Below are 20,674 nucleotides of genomic sequence, written 5' to 3' on the forward strand. Positions count from 1 at the left end.
AAAAAAAAAAAAAAATTAGCCAGGCATGGTGGCACGTGTCTGTAATCCCTGTAATCCCAGCTACTGGAGAGGCTGAGGTAGGAGAATCACTTGAACCCAGGAGGGTGAGGTTGCAGTGAGCTGAAATGGTGTTACTACACTCCAGTCTGGGTGACAGAGTGTGACCCTGTCTCAAAAAAAAAAGAAATAAAATTATATCTTCTTTCATGTAGTGTGGTCATTAACAGATTTTAGCAGACTAAAGATCTAGGTTACTCTTTTTTTTGAGACGGAGTCTCAGTCTGTCGCCCAGGCTGGAATGCAGTGGCACAATTCTGCTCTCAGAATTTAATTAACATTTATTGAGCTGTTAATATGTTTCAGGTAGTGTTGAGGTGCTCATTTAATACAGCAGTCTGAGGGAGGAAAATTCTATCATTGAGTTCGTTTTACAGATGGTGAAATGGGGTTAGAGTACGTAACTTGCTGGGATAAAAAGTGGTAGAAATAATATTTACTCCAGAGTCCATACTTTTTTATTTTTTTAATTTTTTGAGACGGAGTCTCACTCTTGTTGCCCAGGCTGGAGTGCAGTGGCGCAATCTCAGCTCACTGCAAGCTCCGCCTCCCGGGTTCACGCCATTCTCCTGCCTCAGCCGCCCCTGTAGCTGAGACTACAGGTGCCCGCCACCACACCCAGCTCATTTTTTTGTCTTTTTTAGTAGAGACAGGGTTTCACCGTGTTAGCCAGGGTGGTCTCAATCTCCTGACCTCGTGATCCGCCCGCCTCGGCCTCCCAAAGTGCTGGGATTACAGACGTTAGCCACCGCACCCGGCCCAGAGCCCGTACTTTTAACCACTTCCTCTCAGCCATGATTCTCTCAGTTAAATCTGTAAGGCCTGATTTGCCTCGCTTTCTCTTCTGTGACGTCTGTGTCATAAAGGAGTCTACTGAACGCGCTCTCAGGTGACCATGGTGTGCTCATTCCAGGTTCCATGCCTCTGCAGCGGTGCCTCATGTTTGCTGTGTAGTTGCTGTCCTAACAGTAAGAATTCCACGTTGACTCGCCTCATTTATGCTTTCATTCTCCTACTGAGCACTGTTGTATCCTATATCATGCAGAGAAAAGAGATGGAAACGTACCTGAAGAAGGTAAGAAGTAACAATGCCCTTAATGTATTGGTTATTTTTATTTTTATGTTTTGCAAAATTCTAGTTTAATTCTTCATTGTTAATCAAGTTCATTGTAATTTGGCGATTTTTTACTTATACAGAGTATGGTCAGAACACAGAAATATGAGGACGTTAGTCCTTTTCCGGAAATACAGAATGAACATCTTTAGGCTCCAGTCGAGCAACTGAGAGAAAAGATTAAAAGAGTGCCTCCAAAACATTTTCTTTCCTTATGTGTTAAAGGTTGAAGCATCTAAACTGGACTAGTTCTTCACCTCTGGAAGGACTCAGTGGTAGCTGGAAAATCTCACGGGAAAGTGGCACACAGCCTCTTCAGCCTAAAAGAGCAAAGAAGAGAGAGCATATTTTTGTGAAACAAAGTCTCACTCTGTTGCCCAGGCTGGAGTGCAGCAACAGGATCTTGGCTCACTGCAACCTCCGCTTCCCGGGTTCAAGCAATTCTCTTGCCTCAGCCTCCCAAGTAGCTGGGATTATAGGCATGCACTACCATGCCTAGCTAATTTTTTGTATTTTTAGTAGAAACGGGGTTTCACCATGCTGGCCAGGGTTGTCTTGAACTCCTGACCTCATGATCCAACCACCTCAGCCTCCCAAAGTACTGGGATTACAGACCACTGTGCCCAGGCGAACGAGCATTTATATTTTTAAAATACAAGTTATTTATACTGTTTGGTAACAAGATTGTAAATGCATCAGAAGACAGAGAAAAATTCCATAGTCAGTCTCGCAGTTGTTGAAGTAGTTAATTTTCTAAATCCAGTCTTTCCTGCGGTGGGGTAGAGTCTCTGTCTAAATATAAATATTCTGATAACACTGAAATTGCTTTTTTCCAGATTCCTGGATTTTGTGAAGGGGGATTTAAAATCCATGAGGCTGATATAAATGCAGATAAAGATTGTGATGTGCTGGTTGGTTATAAAGCTGTGTATCGGATCAGCTTTGCAATGGCCATCTTTTTCTTTGTCTTTTCTCTGCTCATGTTGAAAGTAAAAACAAGTAAAGATCCCCGAGCAGCAGTACACAATGGGTATGTTAGATTTATGATTAACTGGTTACATTATGGTGTGGCTCTTCCTTCCCTTCAGCAGTTAATATTGCCATTCTGATGGAATCAATGGAATATGTAAATGAGTGACTCAGATATATTTCTGGTCTATTATGCATGTGAAATTTTTTAATGTCATTTTTAGTTAGATTGCTGTAACATGGAGAGGATAGGGAGTCTTTTTATTTTCTTCTCTTAAATTCCTTTGCTTCATGTTCTTAGATTTTTGTTGAACACCTGTTAAATAGTTGAAGCACTATGCTAGATACTACGTAGACACACACTTTCTTTTTCCGTTGTTTAAACAGGTACCTGATAAAGTTAAACAGTGTACAAGAAGTCAGTGAATATATATGTGCTACTGATTTACATATTCTATTGCTTCTGACTCCTGACCACCTTTTACCTATGTTTCCAATTGTCTCCCTTTTTTGTTGTTGTTTTGTTTTTGTTTTTGGACATGGAGTTTCACTCTTGTCACCCAGGCTGGAGATCTCGGCTCACTGCAACCTTCCCCTCCCGGGTTCAACTGATTCTCCTGCCTCAGCCTCCCTAGTAGCTGGGATTATAGGCACCTGCCACCATACCTGGCTAATTTTTGTATTTTTAGTAGAGATGGGGTTTCACCGTATTGGCCAGGCTGGTCTAGAACTCCAGACCTCAGGTGATCCACCCGCCTTTGCCTCCTGAAGTGCTGGGCTTACAGGCGTGAGCCACCGTGCCCAGCCATATTTCTAATTCTCAAAAGACTGAATGGCGTTTTGTAAACTTAATATGTATTATAATCCCCTTTTTACAGATGCAGTAACTGAATTGCAGAGGGGTTAATAAATTGCCTGAGACCTGTTAACCAGTTGGAGGTTGGAGCTAAGATTGAAACTTAGATCTGTCTAGCTCCAAAGCCTGGTTCTTTCCACTCTGCCATACAAGGCAGTCACTAAAGATCATGAACTGAAAATCAGGTGCCAGTGATGAGCTGTGTCATTGTGGGCAAGGTATCTGTGCCCTGTATTGTAAGCAGAGGATTTGTGATTACTTTTCATTCAGACCTTACAGTTAATGGCTCTGTGTGTACCTAACACTGTTACTTTAGAACTCCCAGAATGCTAGAAAAATGCCTACCTTTAAGTGGTAAAAGTAGGGCGACTCTAAATTTTCAGTTTTCTCTGGTAATAAATGTTGAGTGATTTGTCCTCTATGCTAATGTTGTCCTTTAATTGTGTGAAATATTAAATAAATTAGCCTATTAAATGAGTAGTCAAATGAAGAAAATAGTCTAGACAGTCATGTTGGGGGGAAAAAGCTATTAAGCTATTATTTTTGCATTTCAGAAATGAATTTTTCTCAGTATAATAGTGAAAAAGTTTAGCATTTCATAAATGCATTTTTATATTTTAATAGGTTTTGGTTCTTCAAAATTGCTGCCCTTATTGGAATCATGGTTGGATCTTTCTACATCCCTGGGGGCTATTTCAGCTCAGGTAGAGTTCACCTTTGAGGGGGTTAATTTTAAACTATATAAACTTTATAGATGATTGAGTTAAAGCTACATTTTAGGCCGGGCACAGTGGCTCATGCCTGTAAGCTCAGCACTTTGGGAGGCCAAGGTGGGCGGATCACCTGAGGTCAGGAGTTTGAGACCAACCTGGCCAATATGATGAAGCCCTGTCTCTACTAAAAATACAAAAATTAGCCAGGCATGGTGGTGCACACCCGTAATTCCAGGTACTCAGGAGGCTGAGGGAGCAAAATTGCTTGAACCTGGGAGGCAGAGGTTGCAGTGTGCCAATATCGTGCTACTGCACTCCAGCCTGGGTGAAGATCAAGACTCTGTCTCAAAAAAAAAAAAAAGAAACCTACATTTTAATTACTGTTTTTGCAGAACTGACAATTAAATGAGATGGTATCCAATTAATAGGACTTAGTATCTGCATATCTCTCTCTCTCTCTCTCTCTCTCTCTCTCTCTATATATATATATATATATATATATATATATAGTGAGAGAGTCTCTCACTCTTGTCTCTCAGGCTGGAGTGCAGTTGCATGATCTCAGCTCACTGCAACCTCCGCCTCCTGGATTCAAGCAGTTCTCTCCCTTAGTCTCCCAAGTAGCTGGGGTTACAGGTGCCCACTACCACCACGCCCAGCTAGTTTTTGTATTTTAGGTAGAGACGGGATTTCACCATCTTGGCCAGGCTGGTCTTGAACTCCTGACCTCGTGATCCACTTGCCTCAGCCTCCCGAAGTGCTGGGATTATAGGTGTCAGCCACCATGCCTGGCTGCTACTCATTAATATGTGGTTTTGAAGTCAGGAGGCATTCACTGCACCTCTCAGGTTTTCTGGAACCATATGTTAATCTTTTGGCAATATCTTAATAGTTTGTGTTCTCACTTGATGCAATACAAAGCTAATCAGAGAGCCTGTCAAAATAAGGACTTGGAACTCTTGTGCTCCCGTATCTGTCTTAACCTACTTCCTTAGCATGCATCAGGTGACATCTTTAGATTTCTACTATGATTTTCCCACTTCTAAAAGAAAAGACTTATTGTATCATTTGGAACTCAGGTCCCAGGCTTCCCTTGGCACAAGCTAAAACGTATTTTAAAAGGTCTGAAAACCAGTAGAATGCTTTTAAGAATCCTTTGAGTTTGGAATCTTGCTGTACTGCTAGAGACAGAATGTCTACCACCTCTCTCTTGTTTTAATTGAAATCCTTTCAGAATGTTGGATCTTCTGAAATGTTACTCTATGGTAGAGAATAACTTGTTCTCTTGGTTCTTGTAGTCTGGTTTGTTGCTGGCATGATAGGGGCCGCCCTCTTCATCCTCATTCAGCTGGTGCTGTTGGTAGACTTTGCTCATTCTTGGAATGAATCATGGGTAAATCGAATGGAAGAAGGAAACCCAAGGTTGTGGTATGCCGGTAGGTATCTCTACTCACCTATGTTAGCCATACTGCTACATTAAGCAGGGTGTACAATAAAAATCATGATTATAGTCCCAGCAGCTATAGTCCTCAGCGACAGAGTCCAAGGTAGGAGAATGGCTTGAATCCAGGAGTTCAAGACCAGCCTAGGCAGCATATTGAGACTCCATCTTTACATTAGAAAAAAAAATTGCCAGGCGTGGTGGCATACACCTATAGTCCTAGCTACTCAGAAGGCTAAGGCAGGAGAATCTCTGGAGCCCAGGGGTTCAGAGCTGCGGTAAGCTGTCATCACACTGCTGTACTCCAGCCTGGGTGACAGAGCAAGACCCTATCTCAAAATAATAATAAAATTAAATAAAAGGGCAAAAATCTATAATTTCCTGAATTTGGCTCTGAATTATATGCATCACTGGAAGAAAGTAGCACAGATAATATAAATCGTTGGGTTTTCCCAATTTATTTATTTTGAGAGTCATAATGTAATTCCTTGTGTTTAGATAAGGAAAAACAGTTATATTTAGTGACTTTAGTTCTGGTTTTGATAACCTTGTTTCCATGGAGAGGAAACTCAGATGGGTTCAACATATGAGACAGCTGCCCACCTACTTTAGGCAGATAGGAGTGAGTAGTCCTTATGGCCTTATTCAGAAAGGGACCCCACACCTGCTATGAAAAACTTTCTGGTGGAAAAGGGGCACTTAAAATTTCTAGACTGAGTAGGATTTAACAGTAGGTTGCGAATGTATTTTGGCTCTGGTAGAGTGCTAACTACCTTGTGATACACATTTGCACACATTTCTGATTATTTCCTTAGGACAAATTCCCAGAAATAGAAGAGTCAAAGTGTATGAATATTTTTAAATGCTTTCAGTACATACTGTCGAATTGCCCAGTTTTATTTTCATTTGATTTGATTTTAAAAAATATTTACATTTTTTTTTAAATACTATGTTTACCATAAAGACAAATGATAGCACTTTATAACTTTATAAAGACTAAAACATGGCTGGGCGCAGTGGCTCAAACCTGTAATCCCAGCACTTTGGGAGGCCGAGATGGGCGGATCATGACGTCAGGAGATCGAGACCATCCTGTCTAACACGGTGAAACCCTGTCTCTACTAAAAAATACAAAAAACTAGCCGGGCAAGGTGGCAAGCGCCTGTAGTCCCAGCTACTCAGGAGGCTGAGGCAGGAGAATGGCGTAAACCTGGGAGGCGGAGCTTGCAGTGAGCTGCGATCCGGCCACTGCACTCCAGCCTGGGCGACAGAGCGAGACTCCGTCTCAAAAAAAAAAAAAGACTAAAACATGCAAATCTCTACCTATCTGCAACCCATTTTCCTTTCCAGATGTAGCCACTCTTGTGAACCTTTATGTATTTATGCATTCACCTTGCTTTTGTATTTAAATGTAAACAGGATTGTATTGTATATTGTTCCATGACTTGGCTCTTTTCATTTCCTACATGATGAATATCCTTCCTTACCAGCGAGTGTAGGTATGTCTTACTCATTTAACCTGCATTCAAGCTCCTGGCATGGAGTTTACTGTAAGCTGCATGGTATTCCATTCCATACAATTCCATGGCATTCCATAGCAGAGTATACATAATTCATTTAACCTTTACCCTGGTGTTGGTCATTTAAATTGTTTGTAATGACAATTTTATTTTTATCTATTTTTTTCTTTTCTTTTCTTTTCTCTCTCTCTCTCTCTCTCTCTTTTCTTTTCTTTGTTCTTTCTTTCTTTTTTTTTTTTTGATTGGGTCTCTCACCCTGTGACTCAGGCTGGGAGTACAGTGGCACAATCATGGCTTACTGCAACCTCTGCCTTCCTGGCTCAAGCAGTCCTCCATCTCAGCCTCCCAGGTAGCTGGGACTACAGGTGCACACCACCATACCCACACTACCATGCCCACACCACCACGACCAGCTAATTTTTGTGTTTTTTGTAGAGACAAGGTTTTGCCATGTTGCCCCGGAACTCCTGAACTCAATTGATCCACCTGTCTTGCCCTCCCAAAGTGTTAGGATTACAAGCGTGAGCCACCATGCCCAGCTGTTATTTTCCTTAATTCATTTTGGATCATACAACTCTAGAAGAATTTAATGAGTTGCAAATTGGTCATACTTTATAATAACAAGTGTAGAAAAATCTTGTATATTCAGATGGGAAAACATTAAGAAGTGTGCCAATAACTTAATGTACATCATTTAATTTTAGACATGCAAAATTCATTGGGATAAGTAGAAACTAGTTGTCTTACATCTGGGCTTTGACTTGAATACAAGTTAACTGAGCTCATGATTCTTGCAGTTGGTCTGAGTGTACTGTATGTGCTGTTTCATGTTTTCTAATTTTCAGAACTACACAGCTAATTGTTTGTTGTTTGAGATGGGGTTTTGTTCTGTTGTCGAAGCTGGAGTGCAGTGGCACCACCTCGACTCGCTGCATCCTCTATGTCGTGGGCTCAAGCAATCCCCCTACCTTAGCTTCCCAAGTAGCTGGGGCTACAGCCTCATGCCACTAGGCCTGGCTGATTTTTGTATTTTTTGTAGAGACAGGATTTTGTCATGTTGCCAGGGCTGGTCTGGAACTCAGGCTCAAGGAATCCACCCACCTCAGCCTCCCAAAGTTCTGGGATTGCAGGCGTGAGCCACCATGCTCAGCCAGCACAGCTGATTGTTGATTATCAGTGTGAATTGAAAGGACCCATTACTTTAGATATTAAAAAATAGCAAATGAGCCACTTTTCCAGTTCAGGGATGTAGTCTTATTGTTCGTGATGGGAAACAGGTTTAGATAGCCAGTGACTGTAGAGGAAAAAACTGTCATAAAAAAATACCTGTGTGTCTATTCTGTTTTCCTCTAACACCATCCTGGCATGGAGCTTGCTGTGAACTGGGTCATTTTAAGGGTGTAGGGATCATTTAGGTTCCCAAGAAAAGCTCACAATACACATTAATTAATATACAGGTAGCAGTTCACTCTAGCTGGAGTGATCAAACGTCTGGTAATCAACCCATGAAATCAAATTAGGTAATTCAGGAAGTGAATTCAGTTGCTTGGTGGATTTTGGAATTTAACATCAAGTCAATTAAATACAATCTTGATACTTTAACCTTGAGGCCTTTGTAATTGTACTGTAATTTACCACAGAAAAGTGAAATAATGTCTCCTCATTTTTATATGGAGTGGAAGAAAATTCGCCTTCATTATTAGTTTATTACAGTTGAATCGTTCATATTGGTTTCCTTTTCTCCAGCTTTACTGTCTTTCACAAGCGCCTTTTATATCCTGTCAATCATCTGTGTCGGGCTGCTCTATACATACTACACCAAACCAGATGGCTGCACAGAAAACAAGTTCTTCATCAGTATTAACCTGATCCTTTGCGTTGTGGCTTCTATTATATCGATCCACCCAAAAATTCAGGTATGATTGTTTACTACTACTTCCTCCTGTGAAAGGTTTTTAATTCTAAGCTTAAAATCTAGGTACCCTTTCTTAGGAATTTATGTCTTAAGTTTATCCACTTGAACATTTTTCCATATTATAAAATCTTCATAATTATAACTTAAGTAAACAGTATACTATTTCATGCCTATATCATAATTTAAATGAATTTCACAATCATTAAAAAAATTTTTTTTTTTTTTTTTGAGACGGAGTCTCACTCTGTTGCCCAGGCTGGAGTGCAGTGGCATGATCTCGGCTCACTGCAACCTCTGCCTCAGACTCCTGAGTAGCTGGGATTACAGGCGTCCACCACCACGCCTGGCCAATTTTTGTATTTTTAGTAGAGATAGAGTTTCACCATCTTGGCCAGGCTAAACTATTGACCTCGTGATCCACCCGCCTCGGCCTCCCATGGTGCTGGGATTACAGGCATGAACCACCACGCCTGGCCAGGAATGAGTCTTCGTTTTTTGTTGTTTTTTGAGATGAAGTCTCACTCTTGTCCCCTAGGCTGGAGTGCGATGGTGCAATCTTGGCTCACTGCAACCTCCACCTCCCGGGTTCAAGTGATTCTTCTGCCTCGGCCCCACGAGTAGCTGGGATTATAGGCGCCTGCCACCATGCCTGGCTAATTTTTGTGTTTTTAGTTGAAACGGGGTTTTACCATGTTGGCCAGGCTGGTCTCGAACTTGTGACCTCAGGTGATCCACCCATCCCAGCCTCCCAAAGTGCTGGAATTATAGGCATGAGCCACCGCACGCGGCTGGAAATGATTCTTATGAGTCATTAGCTAAGATATTTTAGGAGAATTAAACTGTGAAAAATAATTAATTTTAATATTTCAAAATAAAACTCATGCTCTTGAGTTTTAAATACCAGAGTTTAGGCTGCGTGTGGTGGCTTAACTCTTGTAATCCCAGCACTTTGGAAGGCCAAGGCGGGTGGATCACTTGAGGTCAGGAGTTTGAGATCAGCCTGACCAACATGGTGAAACGTCGTCTCTACTAAAAATACAAAATTAGCCTGGCATGGGGGTGCATGCCTATAATCCAGACTACTTGGGAGGCTGAGGGGCAGGAGAATAGCCTGAACCCTGGAGGCAGAAGTTGCAGTGAGCTGAGATTGCGCCATTGCGCTCCAGCCTGGGCAACAAGAGCGAAACTCCGACTGGGCGCCATGGCTTATGCCTGTAATTCCAGCACTTTGGGAGGTCGAGGTGGGCAGATCATCTGAGGTCAGGAGTTCGAGACCAGCCTGGCCAACATGATGAAACACCTTCTCTACTAAAAGTACAAAAATTAGCCGGGCGTGGTGGCGGGCACCTGTAATCCCAGCTACTCAGGAGGCTGAGGCAAGGAAAAGCTTGAACCCGGGAGGAAGTTGCAGTGAGCTGAGATTGTACCACTGCACTCCAGCCTGAGTGACAAGAGCAAGACTCCATCTCGGGAAAAAAAAAAAAAAAAAAAAAGTTTAAAAAAACTCATGGAGTTACAGATATGAAATATGAAAATTCTATCTAGACATCACCTTTCCTTTTAAAAGTGAGAAAACAAGTCTCAAAGAAGTGATAGGTGTTACCCAGCCACTAATTAGTTGCAAAGCTGATCTTCAATCTTTTCACTATACCAAGGGAGTAGAAAATCAAAGGCCTTCTGTGATGAACAGGAATTTCTAGGATCATGAAATGCCTTGAGAACCAGTAGTACTTGCTTCGTCTTTCTGGGTTCTTTTGCGAGCTAACTGAACTGAAAGGTTACTTGTCACCTTTCAACTCTCAGAAAGAATCCGAAAGTTCTCAGTTACTGATAGTTGAATGAATCCCAGAGAAATGTACTGCATTTTGGAAAGTCAGCCCTTGGCAGTCCCTCTGCCACTGTTTTCCTTTTGATTCCATAGGAACACCAGCCTCGCTCCGGCCTCTTGCAGTCCTCCCTCATCACCCTCTACACTATGTACCTCACCTGGTCAGCCATGTCCAATGAACCTGGTAAGGGAACGTCAATAACACATTTTTTTGATAAAAAGAAAGTAGGAAATCAGCCCTTACATAGGTGGTATAAAAAGTAGAGCTAGAGCAAATGTGAAACAAGCAAACAAAACTTAAACGTACAGTGTTCACTGTAGGTTTGTAGGTATTTGCCTTTCACGTTTTAGTCCCCACATCTATTCATAGCTATTTATAACTGACAGCCTAAAGGGTTAGAGTCCTTCAGATGATCTAGGCTTTACCTAACCTAGGCTGAGTCAAACTAGTTAAGAGCTCTGGTCAAGGGCAGCCTTGTTTTGGCCCTTTGTTTTGACTGAATTGTAGTTTGATGTCACGGGTTCTAGAAAAAACAGCTGTGGGAAATCTCATTTTGTAGTTATTGTAGGATTGTTTCTCAGGAGGATATTCTATGGGCTTCTTTTAAAGGAAAACGATAAATGCAGACCCCCCCTCCACCAATGATAACTTATTTTTTGTTGTTAAGTAACTATGTAGAAACCAAAATAGAGATAAACTTCTGTGCTTAAAACCTTGGCACTCTTTTAAAGAATTAAAAAGATTTGTCAGTCAAACTACAGAACCAATAAAATCAATAATGATGTTTTTGGAATTTGACAGATTTGTTGTTCTTTTCTTTTTTTCCTAAGTCATTGATTGTGACCAAATGTGTTACTGACTGCTAAGTTTCAGATTTTTTAAGTAAAGCATTCCCATGTTTCACATCATGACTGAATGATATGTAAGGAACTCCCCAAGTCCTATCTTGAAACAAGATGAGCTGTAACCAAGGATAATAAAATTTTTCTCATTTTCAGATCGTTCCTGCAACCCCAGCCTGATGAGCTTTATTACACGCATAACTGCACCAACACTGGCTCCTGGAAATTCAACTGCTGTGGTCCCTACCCCTACTCCACTATCAAAGAGTGGGTCTTTACTGGATTCAGATAATTTTATTGGACTGTTTGTCTTTGTTCTCTGCCTTTTGTATTCTAGGTAAGTTAAAAGGTAGTTAGAACAAGATTTTCATGGAGGTTGATAATAAAGTGAAGAAACTGTTTGCTTTCATAAAGCAGCATAAGAAATTAAAAAACTTCACTCCCTTTAATGAAAAATTCTTTACTTGCATCAGTTACAGAGCTGTGTACATATATATATATATATATATATATTTTTTTTTTTTTTTTTTTTTTGAGACAATGTCTTGCCCTGTCACCTAGGCTAGAGTACAGTGGCACGATCTCAGCTCATTGCAATCTCCACCACCTGGGTTCAAGCGATTCTTCTGCCTCAGGCTCCCGAGTAGCTGGGATTACAGGCACCTGCCACTATGCCTGGCTAATTTTTGTATTTTTAGTAGAGATAGGGTTTCACCATGTTGGCTAGGCTGGTCTCGAACTCCTGACGTCAGGTGATCCTCCTGCCTCGGCCTCCCAAATTGCTGGGATTACAGGTGTGAGCCACCATGCCCAGCCTGTAGTAAGTTTTGAAATTAGGAAATATGAGTCCTCCAAATTTGTTCTTTTTCAAAATTGTTTTGGCAGTTATTGGTCCTTTGCATTCCCATGTGAATTTCAGGATCAGCTTGTCAATTTCTGCAAAAAAAATGTAGTTGGGATTTTTATGGGGAGTACTGTCATCTCAGCAATATTAAGGCTTCCAGTCTGTGACCATGAAGATAACTTACTAAAGTCTTCTTTACTTAAATCATTTATTTAGGTTTTTAATTTCTTTCAGTGGTTTATAGTTAGTTATTAGTATACAAATCTTAAACTTATTTTGTTTTTAAGCATTTTATGCTAAATTCCAAGCATTTTATTCTTTTTGATGGTATTATAAATGAATATGTTTTCTTAGCTTAACTTTTGGGTTGTTTATTGGTAGTGTATAGAGATATGATTGGTGACCAGGCACGGTGGCTCATGCCTATATTCCCAGCACGTTAGGAGGCTGAGGTGGGAGGATCGCTTGAGTCCAGGAGTTTGAGACCAGCCAGAGCAAGATAGTAAGACCCCATCTCTATAAAAATTGGCCAGGTGTGGTGGTGCAATCTGTAGTCCCAGCTACTTGGGAGGTGAGGTGGGAGGACCAACTGAGCCCAGGAGGTCAAGGCTGCAGTGAGCCGTGATTGCACTACTGCAGTCCACCTGGGTGACAGAGTGAGCCCTCATCTCAAAAAGAAAGAAATACAATTGATTTGTGTGTGTGTGTGTGTGTGTGTGTGTGTGTGTGTGTGTTTTTAAAGAGAAGTCTTGCTCTATTACCCAGGCTGAAATGCAGTGGTGTGATCATAGCTCACTACAGCCTCAAGCTCCTGGTTTCAAGTGATCCTCCCACCTCAGCCTCCTGAGTAGGCTCAGGTGTGTGACGGGCACACACCATCATGCCCAGCTAATTTTTAATCTTTTCAGAAACAGTCTTGCTGTGTTGCACTGGCCAGTCTTGAGCTTCTGTCCTCTAGCATAGCGATCCTCCCACCTCAGCTTTTCAAGTAGTTGGGATTACAGGCGTGAGCCTCCACACCCAGTCCTAATTTCTATATATTGATCTTGTATCCTGCAACTTCGGTGAACTTATTTATTGGTTCTAATAGTTCGCATGTGTATGTATTCCATAGGATTTCCTATATACAAGATGAGGTAATCTACAGATAGAGATAGTTTTACTTCTTTTCTAATCTGGATACCGTTTATCTCTTTTTCTTGCTCTGGCTAGAACTTTACTACATTGTTGGATAGAAATGGTGAGAGTAGGATCCTTGTCTTGTTCCTGACCTCAGGGGAAAAGTTTTTAGTCTTTCACTGTTAAGCATGATGTTAGCTCTGGGTTTTTCCTTTATTCCTTTTGTCAGCTTGAGGCAGTTCTACTTTGGCTGTTTTTATCATGGAAAGGTATTGGATTTTGTCAGATGTTTTTTCTGTGTCTATTGAAACGATCATGTAATTTTTGTCTTTTATTTGTATTTTCATTTTTATTCAGTCATTTAACAAACTTTTAGTGAACATCTGTAGTGCTGGAAATACATAGACTAAGGTCATTGTTAAGGCATTCTTTGAATAGCAAGGAAGACAGGAGTGATAAGTGCAGTGACAGAAAGAAGCCTAGGAAGCTGTGGGAAGTCGGAGGAGTGTCTTGTATAACGTAGCCAGTGAGGGGTGATGTCAGGGAAGGCCTTCCAGAGGACATGACAGCAAGTCAGAGAAGTGAAGGATGAGTAAGTTAGCTGGAAGGAGGTTGGCGCATGGTACATTCCAATCATAGAAGCAGCACTTGTGAAGTCACGGAAACAGACACTGAGAGCATAGTGTGTTTTATGAAACTCCTAAGCAATTAAGCCATCATAACAAGTAGTAACTGATGACAGTGCCATTAATCTTATGATGACAGGCGGCAGTTCAGAACTTTAAGCAGGATCTTCAGAAAGCTTTCAGTCTCCAAAGTAGGAACAGCTCAGCAGTAAGTGTCTTGTATACAGGCCAGTGGCAGCAGTTCATTGTCATGGCCCCTTTCTGATTTGTCTTCCTTGGGATCACTTTCCAGCATCCGCACTTCCACTAATAGCCAAGTAGACAAACTGACCCTGTCAGGGAGTGACAGCGTCATCCTTGGTGATACAACTACCAATGGTGCCAGTGATGAAGAAGATGGACAGCCTCGACGGGCTGTGGACAACGAGAAAGAGGGAGTGCAGTATAGCTACTCCTTATTCCACCTCATGCTCTGCTTGGCTTCCTTGTACATCATGATGACCCTGACCAGCTGGTACAGGTAGGAGACACAGACAAAACAGACGGAAGATCATAAAACCCTTGGATGGCCTATAAAATCTCATCCATTGTCCTGATCTCAGAACCCTTGCTCTTACTCATATTATGAAGTTGGGTTAAATACTCTTGACTTTATCCCCTCTAGCATTTAAAACCCATTGGAATTCTTTGCAGTGCAAATCGCTGGGAGCTCTTACAGAGTTGAGTTAATTGAGAGAAAATCATGACATAAAGCAATCTGACCCATCTTTGTTCACTAATTTTCTGTGTATAGAGATGGCCATGTCAGAGCATTCTGGTTCAAGTAATAATGTACTAACAAAGAAAAGTTTCAGGGAGGCTATCTCAATCTAGACTTTTGCCAGTAACTAGGAACATCTAAAGAACTTTGCCCTGATAGTCTTTCATGCTGGCAAGAGGAAAAGTCATTTGAAAGACAGAGTCAATGAGTTCTTTAGTTCTTGGTCATAACAACTAAAAATAGCAGCTTCCTCTGGCCCCTCTACAACCCTACTGGGGGGTAGTGCCAGCCAAGTTTCACTGGAGAATTTCTTGGCCTTGGCTGGGGGGCTGCAGAAGGCTGACAGAAGTCAGGTAGACCGGTCTCTTCTACCTGACTCTCTCTTGTTTTCTTAGCCCTGATGCAAAGTTTCAGAGCATGACCAGCAAGTGGCCAGCTGTGTGGGTCAAGATCAGCTCCAGCTGGGTCTGCCTCCTGCTTTACGTCTGGACCCTTGTGGCTCCACTTGTCCTCACCAGTCGGGACTTCAGCTGAACCTCTGAGTGCCAAGGACACCACTGAAACTCACAAAGGTCTCCTTCACCGAAAACTCATATACCTTTTAAGTTTGCTTCAACTAAAATATTAAGTGAATGCTTTGCAAGTTTGACTGTATCCAGGTTTATATCAGAAGGTGAGATTGAATAATGCTTGATGCAGAATCTAAACTTCTCATTTATCTGTATATTTTGTTTACTTTTAAGGATATAGCACAAAGGGAACATTTTTTGTTTAAAGTGAACTACAGCTGTGCTGTGAAGAGAGTTCTTTATAAAGCCTGTAGGTTCTTTCAACTTTGGTTTAAAATGTAAGATAGGAAAATGTTGGATATTTGAGGCCATGCTTAATATATTTATATTGCAGTATCCTTTAAAAGCAAAAAAAAAAAAAAAATGCATTTATATTACAGTTTTCCTCTATGAAAGTCCTTACTTATATGATACAAGCACTCTGTTTTGTGCTTAAACTCTTCAGAGGGGTAGCATCAAAGTTCTTGGGGAAGGATTGTGTATGTGGGTCCCTTCCCTAGAAGAATGGTTGCTGATTCCCAAGAAGAATGGCTACTGCTTCTACATCTTGAGTTTTTAAATTTACTTTTTGTACGCTGTAGTATTGATACTGCTTGATTCAAGTCTGGTGCTTTGCCAGATGTATTAATTTCAATAAATGCTTTGTGAGTTTGGTTAAAATGAAGATTCACTTGGGAAAACACTGCAGCTTTAGTTTGTGTAATTATCTTGTTATGAGTATGTAAAAGTAAAATGCATGTGAATTAATTATATTTGCACTACGAAGGTATTTGGTTAAAAAAGAGTTTTAAGATTTTAATGCCCTTTCTTTCAACAGCTTTTATGAGTTCGCAGCCATTCTTTATTTTCTGGATAGCCAGGTTTTATCAGGCTTCTAGTCTGGATGCTCCTATTCCTTCTGAAAATTACGGTCTGGCTAGTGAGCAAAGTCTTGAATTTATTCAAAAGTTGTCCTAAATATGTTCTCTAGGTGAGACACTTGGTAGATGAGAGACAGGGAAGGCATTGTCAAGAAACATTTTCATGAGAGGTGGTATGCAAAAAGGTAGAATAAAAGAGTTCTTTCAACAAAGATTTACTGTCTGTTCTGCACTAGACCCTGTAGGTTTTGGGCACAGTGTTAAACATGATAGAGGCTCTGCCCTCTTGGACTTTAATAGCTTAGAGAAGACAGCAAATGAGCTGACATTTATAATATGGCAAATTAGTGCTGTGGTTTAGGAATCGGAGAGAACTCAAAGGAGAGGTATTTGGTGTAATGGTAGGCTTTCTGGGGGAAGTGATACTTAAGCCAAGAACTCTTAGAAGTTAGCTGAGAGAGAGAGATGGGAAAATGAGATGACGTTTCTGGAGTAGATAAAACTGCATGTTAAAGGCAGGAAGATGAGAAAAAAAAGTTCAGTAAAGCTGGAATGGGGAAATGTAGTCAGGGACTGAATTATAAAGGGCTTTATCAACCTCAGTAAAGAGTTTGGACCGTATGTTGAGGGCAGCTGAAAACATATTCATAGTGTCGTGAACAAATTTTATCTTCAGTCACTTGGGCTGATTTATATAATGGATTTAGAGAGATGAGACCAGGAACAGTCCATATGAGATGTGAAATAGAAAAGTGGAATAATGGGGAGAAAATGACAGGTGAGGGCTACTTAGCAATTTTAGTTTTTTTTTTGTTTGTTTGTTTTTTTGAGACAGAGACTCACTCTGTCACCCAGGCTAGAGTGCAGTGGCCCGATCTAGGCTCACTGCAAGCTCCGCCTCCGGTTCATGCCATTCTCCCACCTCAGTCTCCCTAGTATCTGGGACTACAGGCACCCGCCACCACACCCGACTGATTTTTTTGTATTTTTAGTAGAGACGGGGTTTCACCGTGTTAGTCAGGATGGTCTTGATCTCCTGACCTCGTGATCCACCCGCCTCGGCCTCCCAAAGTGCTAAGATTACAGGCGTGAGCCACTGCACCCGGCCAGCAATTAGAATTTTAACACTGGCAGTTATGAATAATATGAGGGAGAGATAGATTTCTGAGTGATTCTGGTTTAACCATCTGGGTGGATAGTGGGTTCCGTTTATTCAGGTGGCAAACAGGAAGAACGTGTTTGAAGAAGAATGGAGGTAGGTGGTCTGTTAAGAATGGTTAAGAGGCTTGGGAGTCAGACTGCTTGGGTTTGCACCCAGCTTTGCTGTTTTCTGGCTGTCAAACTGGTCAGCTAGTATTTGTTGAGTACATACTATGCTTTATGACCATGGGCAGCTGAGCCTCAGTATTGGTGCCCAGTATACAAGATTGTTAAAGAATAAAATTATTTTGCAAAGTGTAACCCATTTTCAGCACTGACAGTAGCTGCTGATCTCATTATGGGCTAAAATAAGACAATATTCAAAGGTCAGAGATGTTTAGCCAGAATCTGATGATGGCTGGATTTCAGATGTTGTTACAGAATTAAACAGAGGAACACAGAGGGGACAAGCTCAGTTAGGGTGGAGGTGGGGGGTAGGGAAGCAGGACTTGATATAAATTATTGGAATCATTGTCTTTTAAACCAGTGGTTTATGTCAGGATGTAGCATTTCAAGGGATTTGAGGGATAGATGGGGACATGTAGCCCCTTATTTTGCTGGTGTCAAGCAGACACCCCGCTTTTCTTTACAGTAGCGGGGTCAGCTTAAGTGCTCTAAAGGTCCTAAACTTCCAAACATTACAGTGCCCCATCCCCTGCCTTAATGTGATTCAAAATACAAACAGTGTGAAACTGTAAAATCAATGTAACAAAGTCCAATAAAGTTTTTATTTTTTTCTCATGATGATAACTTTGATATTAATTTGAAGTAACAAATGCCCTTTAAAAGCCGGGCGGCAGTGTCCCTGCTTTGCTTGGTCCTACCTTAAGAAGTAATGAAGTCTGCCTGTTAGTAGAAAACACAGTAATTTAATCAAGACTCAAGTGAATTATACATGTGAGTGCTGAATTATACACAAGCATAAGTAAGCCAGCATTCTGAGTAAGGCCAGGATCATCATTTAAAGCAGGGGGGAGTATTTTGAGTCATCTGATCTCAGGGTGGCATCTCATTCCAGATGACTACCTTTGTGTTTCATCACTATGAAAGGGCTTGCCTAGCCTTGGGGAATGCGGGTTGGAGCCCTGGCTTTCAGATCAGGGACATGCTCTAGGAACTCATCAAAGGCAATAGCAGTGGCTGCCACTTTTACCTCGTTAAAGCTGGGAGAAAGCTTCTAGGTCCATGCTGGACTCCTTTACTTTCTAGGTTGGTCTTGCAGGGTACCTGGTTGGGAGGTAGAACTTTCTCTTGATAATCAAAGAGACTGCCTGCCAAAGAGTAGCCGTGGACCTGGTTCTCAGTATAGAGGTGTTTTTTTTTTTTTTCTTTTCGGCTAGTCAAGTGAGGAATGGAGAAGGAACAAAGAAATCTGTAACTGGTTCTTTTTTCTTCTTTTTAGACAGAGTTTCGCTATGTTGCCCAGGCTGGAGTGCAGTGATGCCATCTTGGCTCACTGCAACCTCCACCTCCCAGGTTCAAGCAATTCTTCTGCCTCAGCCTCCTGAGTAGCTGGGACTACAGGCACGTGCCACCATGCCTGGCTAATTTTTGTATTTTTAGTAGAGATGAGATTTCACCATGTTGGCCAGGCTGGTCTCAAACTCCTGGCCTCAGGTGATCCACCTGCCTCAGTCTCCCAAAGTGTTGGGATTACAGGCACGAGCCACTGCACCCGGCTGTTTTCGTTTTGCACATTCAGGCTTAAGCGAGTATTCACATAATGAGTCTTGCATTTGATCTGTGCAGATTGATAACAGATAGTAGGCTTATGCTTATTAATGGAAGCTGCTGTTCATCTCTTTACTCCTGTTGTGTTGGTCTGTCCATCCTGTTACCTAGGCACCCAACTCAGTGATGTCCTAATTGCTGCTGGATGACTCAAGCTACAGCATGCCTATGTTCTCAGGTGAAGAATAATAGAAACCACCTAGATGGGTAGGTGTACCAAGCATTAAACAGACAGTATCCACATGCCTGTAAGGCATCCGTCCTTCCTTTTATATATCAGTTTGAGGCTTAGAGAAGTTCATGACTTCTCTAAGTGGTTACTAACCCTGTGGTTACTCAGTAAGAGCCGGGGCTTGGCTTAAGAGTTGTTTTTTCAATTAGACCTCATTGTCTCTTGGCCCATAAGAATATAAGAGACAAGATTTATTAGAGACATGTAGGGGAGTCATCTGGCTCATTAATGACTCATCACCAACTCACCAGATCTACCATGGGAACCTAGTTTTTGTCTACTCTCAGGCACAGAGTGTTTTGCCTCTCTACCCATCACTGACAAAGTCAAGTTAGTAGTCACCTGAAGGGAGTGACTCATGTTTTTTACTAGGTCAGCATATCCCTAGTGGCTGGCACCTACTCAGGAAGGAGCATGAATATTAGGTTAAAAACATTTTCTCCAGAAGAGTGGCACCCTAAAGGGTCTTATTACTCACCCTTTAAATGCAATAATGTGAAACTTTGCTGCCATTGAGTGCATGGGTACCAAACCAGTACTGTGTAAGGAGGGGGCAGGAGGCATCAAGAAAATACTGACTCATAGCAAAGGGCCTCGTAAGACTGCTGTGAGAGAAAAGGATTTTAACAGTTAGCTTCCTTTTTCTATACGTGAGAAACAGACTGAACTTAAGTTCCACAATTTCCTCTGGAAGGCTGACCTGAAGGGCTGGTTATGCTGCAATATAAGTACTTAACCTGTTGCATCATCAAAAGTGTACCTCTTGTGTTAGAGTATTTCTCAACTGACTCATCAAGTCACCAGATCTACCATGGAGACCTCGTTTTTGTCTACTCTGGGGCACAGAGTACCAAACAGGGGACGTAGAAACAGCTTAGCAAGCATGGGACCAGAGTTGGGCAAGCCATGATCCAGTTACCCCTCATGGAGTCTGGGTTTACTTCTGGAATAAAATGTTCAGTTACAGTTTGGGTTTCAGAAAGGTTAACAACCACTGCTTGTATTTTCAAGAAGCCAGGAAAAAAGTCAATGTCTGGTACTTTCTTACTCTATGAAGGAGTCCTACCTTCTCTCTCTTTTCTATCTGGGGACTGGTGGTTTGTCTCCTGCCATCAGGAGAAAATAGTGGGCTTGTCACACTTCCTGGGTTTGAATCCCATCCTTAGTATTTGGCTAGTTGTGTGTCATTGGGCAAGCTACACTTTCCCAACAGGAACAGTAGCATGACTTCATTAAGGGTAGCTGAAAGTTAAAAGAGATTATTTATGAGTGTCCTTAACATATGTGTGCCCAGCCCACATGCACATTCAGGGAATGGCTGGCTATCACTGGAAAGACTTAAGGCCAGTCCAAGAAGTATAGCTGGGCCTCAAGAATGTGAAAATTTGTGTATCAGTATATCACCTCTACTGCTCTGTGTAGCTAGCTGCATTCTCCTGTACCTATTGCAGCAGTGTAACTGCGTATGGTCTTCAGA

General features: G+C 41.6%; 1 protein-coding gene across 2 annotated transcripts in view; it reads left to right on the forward strand.

The window, feature by feature from the left end:
• Positions 1-19,208, forward strand: part of SERINC3 (serine incorporator 3) — a 26,043-nt gene extending 6,835 nt beyond the window's left edge. The window contains exons 2-11 of one of the 2 annotated variants that reach the window (XM_011997640.1): positions 971-1,132; positions 2,008-2,201; positions 3,621-3,700; positions 5,008-5,145; positions 8,417-8,586; positions 10,507-10,597; positions 11,413-11,593; positions 14,138-14,365; positions 15,001-15,177; positions 19,077-19,208. In XM_011997640.1, the coding sequence (XP_011853030.1) occupies positions 971-1,132; positions 2,008-2,201; positions 3,621-3,700; positions 5,008-5,145; positions 8,417-8,586; positions 10,507-10,597; positions 11,413-11,593; positions 14,138-14,365; positions 15,001-15,139 (1,383 nt within the window). In that variant the 3' untranslated portion in view covers positions 15,140-15,177; positions 19,077-19,208. Of the gene's footprint in view, positions 1-970; positions 1,133-2,007; positions 2,202-3,620; positions 3,701-5,007; positions 5,146-8,416; positions 8,587-10,506; positions 10,598-11,412; positions 11,594-14,137; positions 14,366-15,000; positions 17,979-19,076 lie in introns of those variants that run through there. The other variant, XM_011997639.1, reaches the window with a different exon arrangement.
• Positions 19,209-20,674: the final 1,466 nt, after the last annotated feature.

This window comes from Mandrillus leucophaeus, unplaced genomic scaffold (genome assembly GCF_000951045.1).
Source record: "Mandrillus leucophaeus isolate KB7577 unplaced genomic scaffold, Mleu.le_1.0 Scaffold544, whole genome shotgun sequence".
NCBI lineage: Eukaryota > Metazoa > Chordata > Mammalia > Primates > Cercopithecidae > Mandrillus > Mandrillus leucophaeus.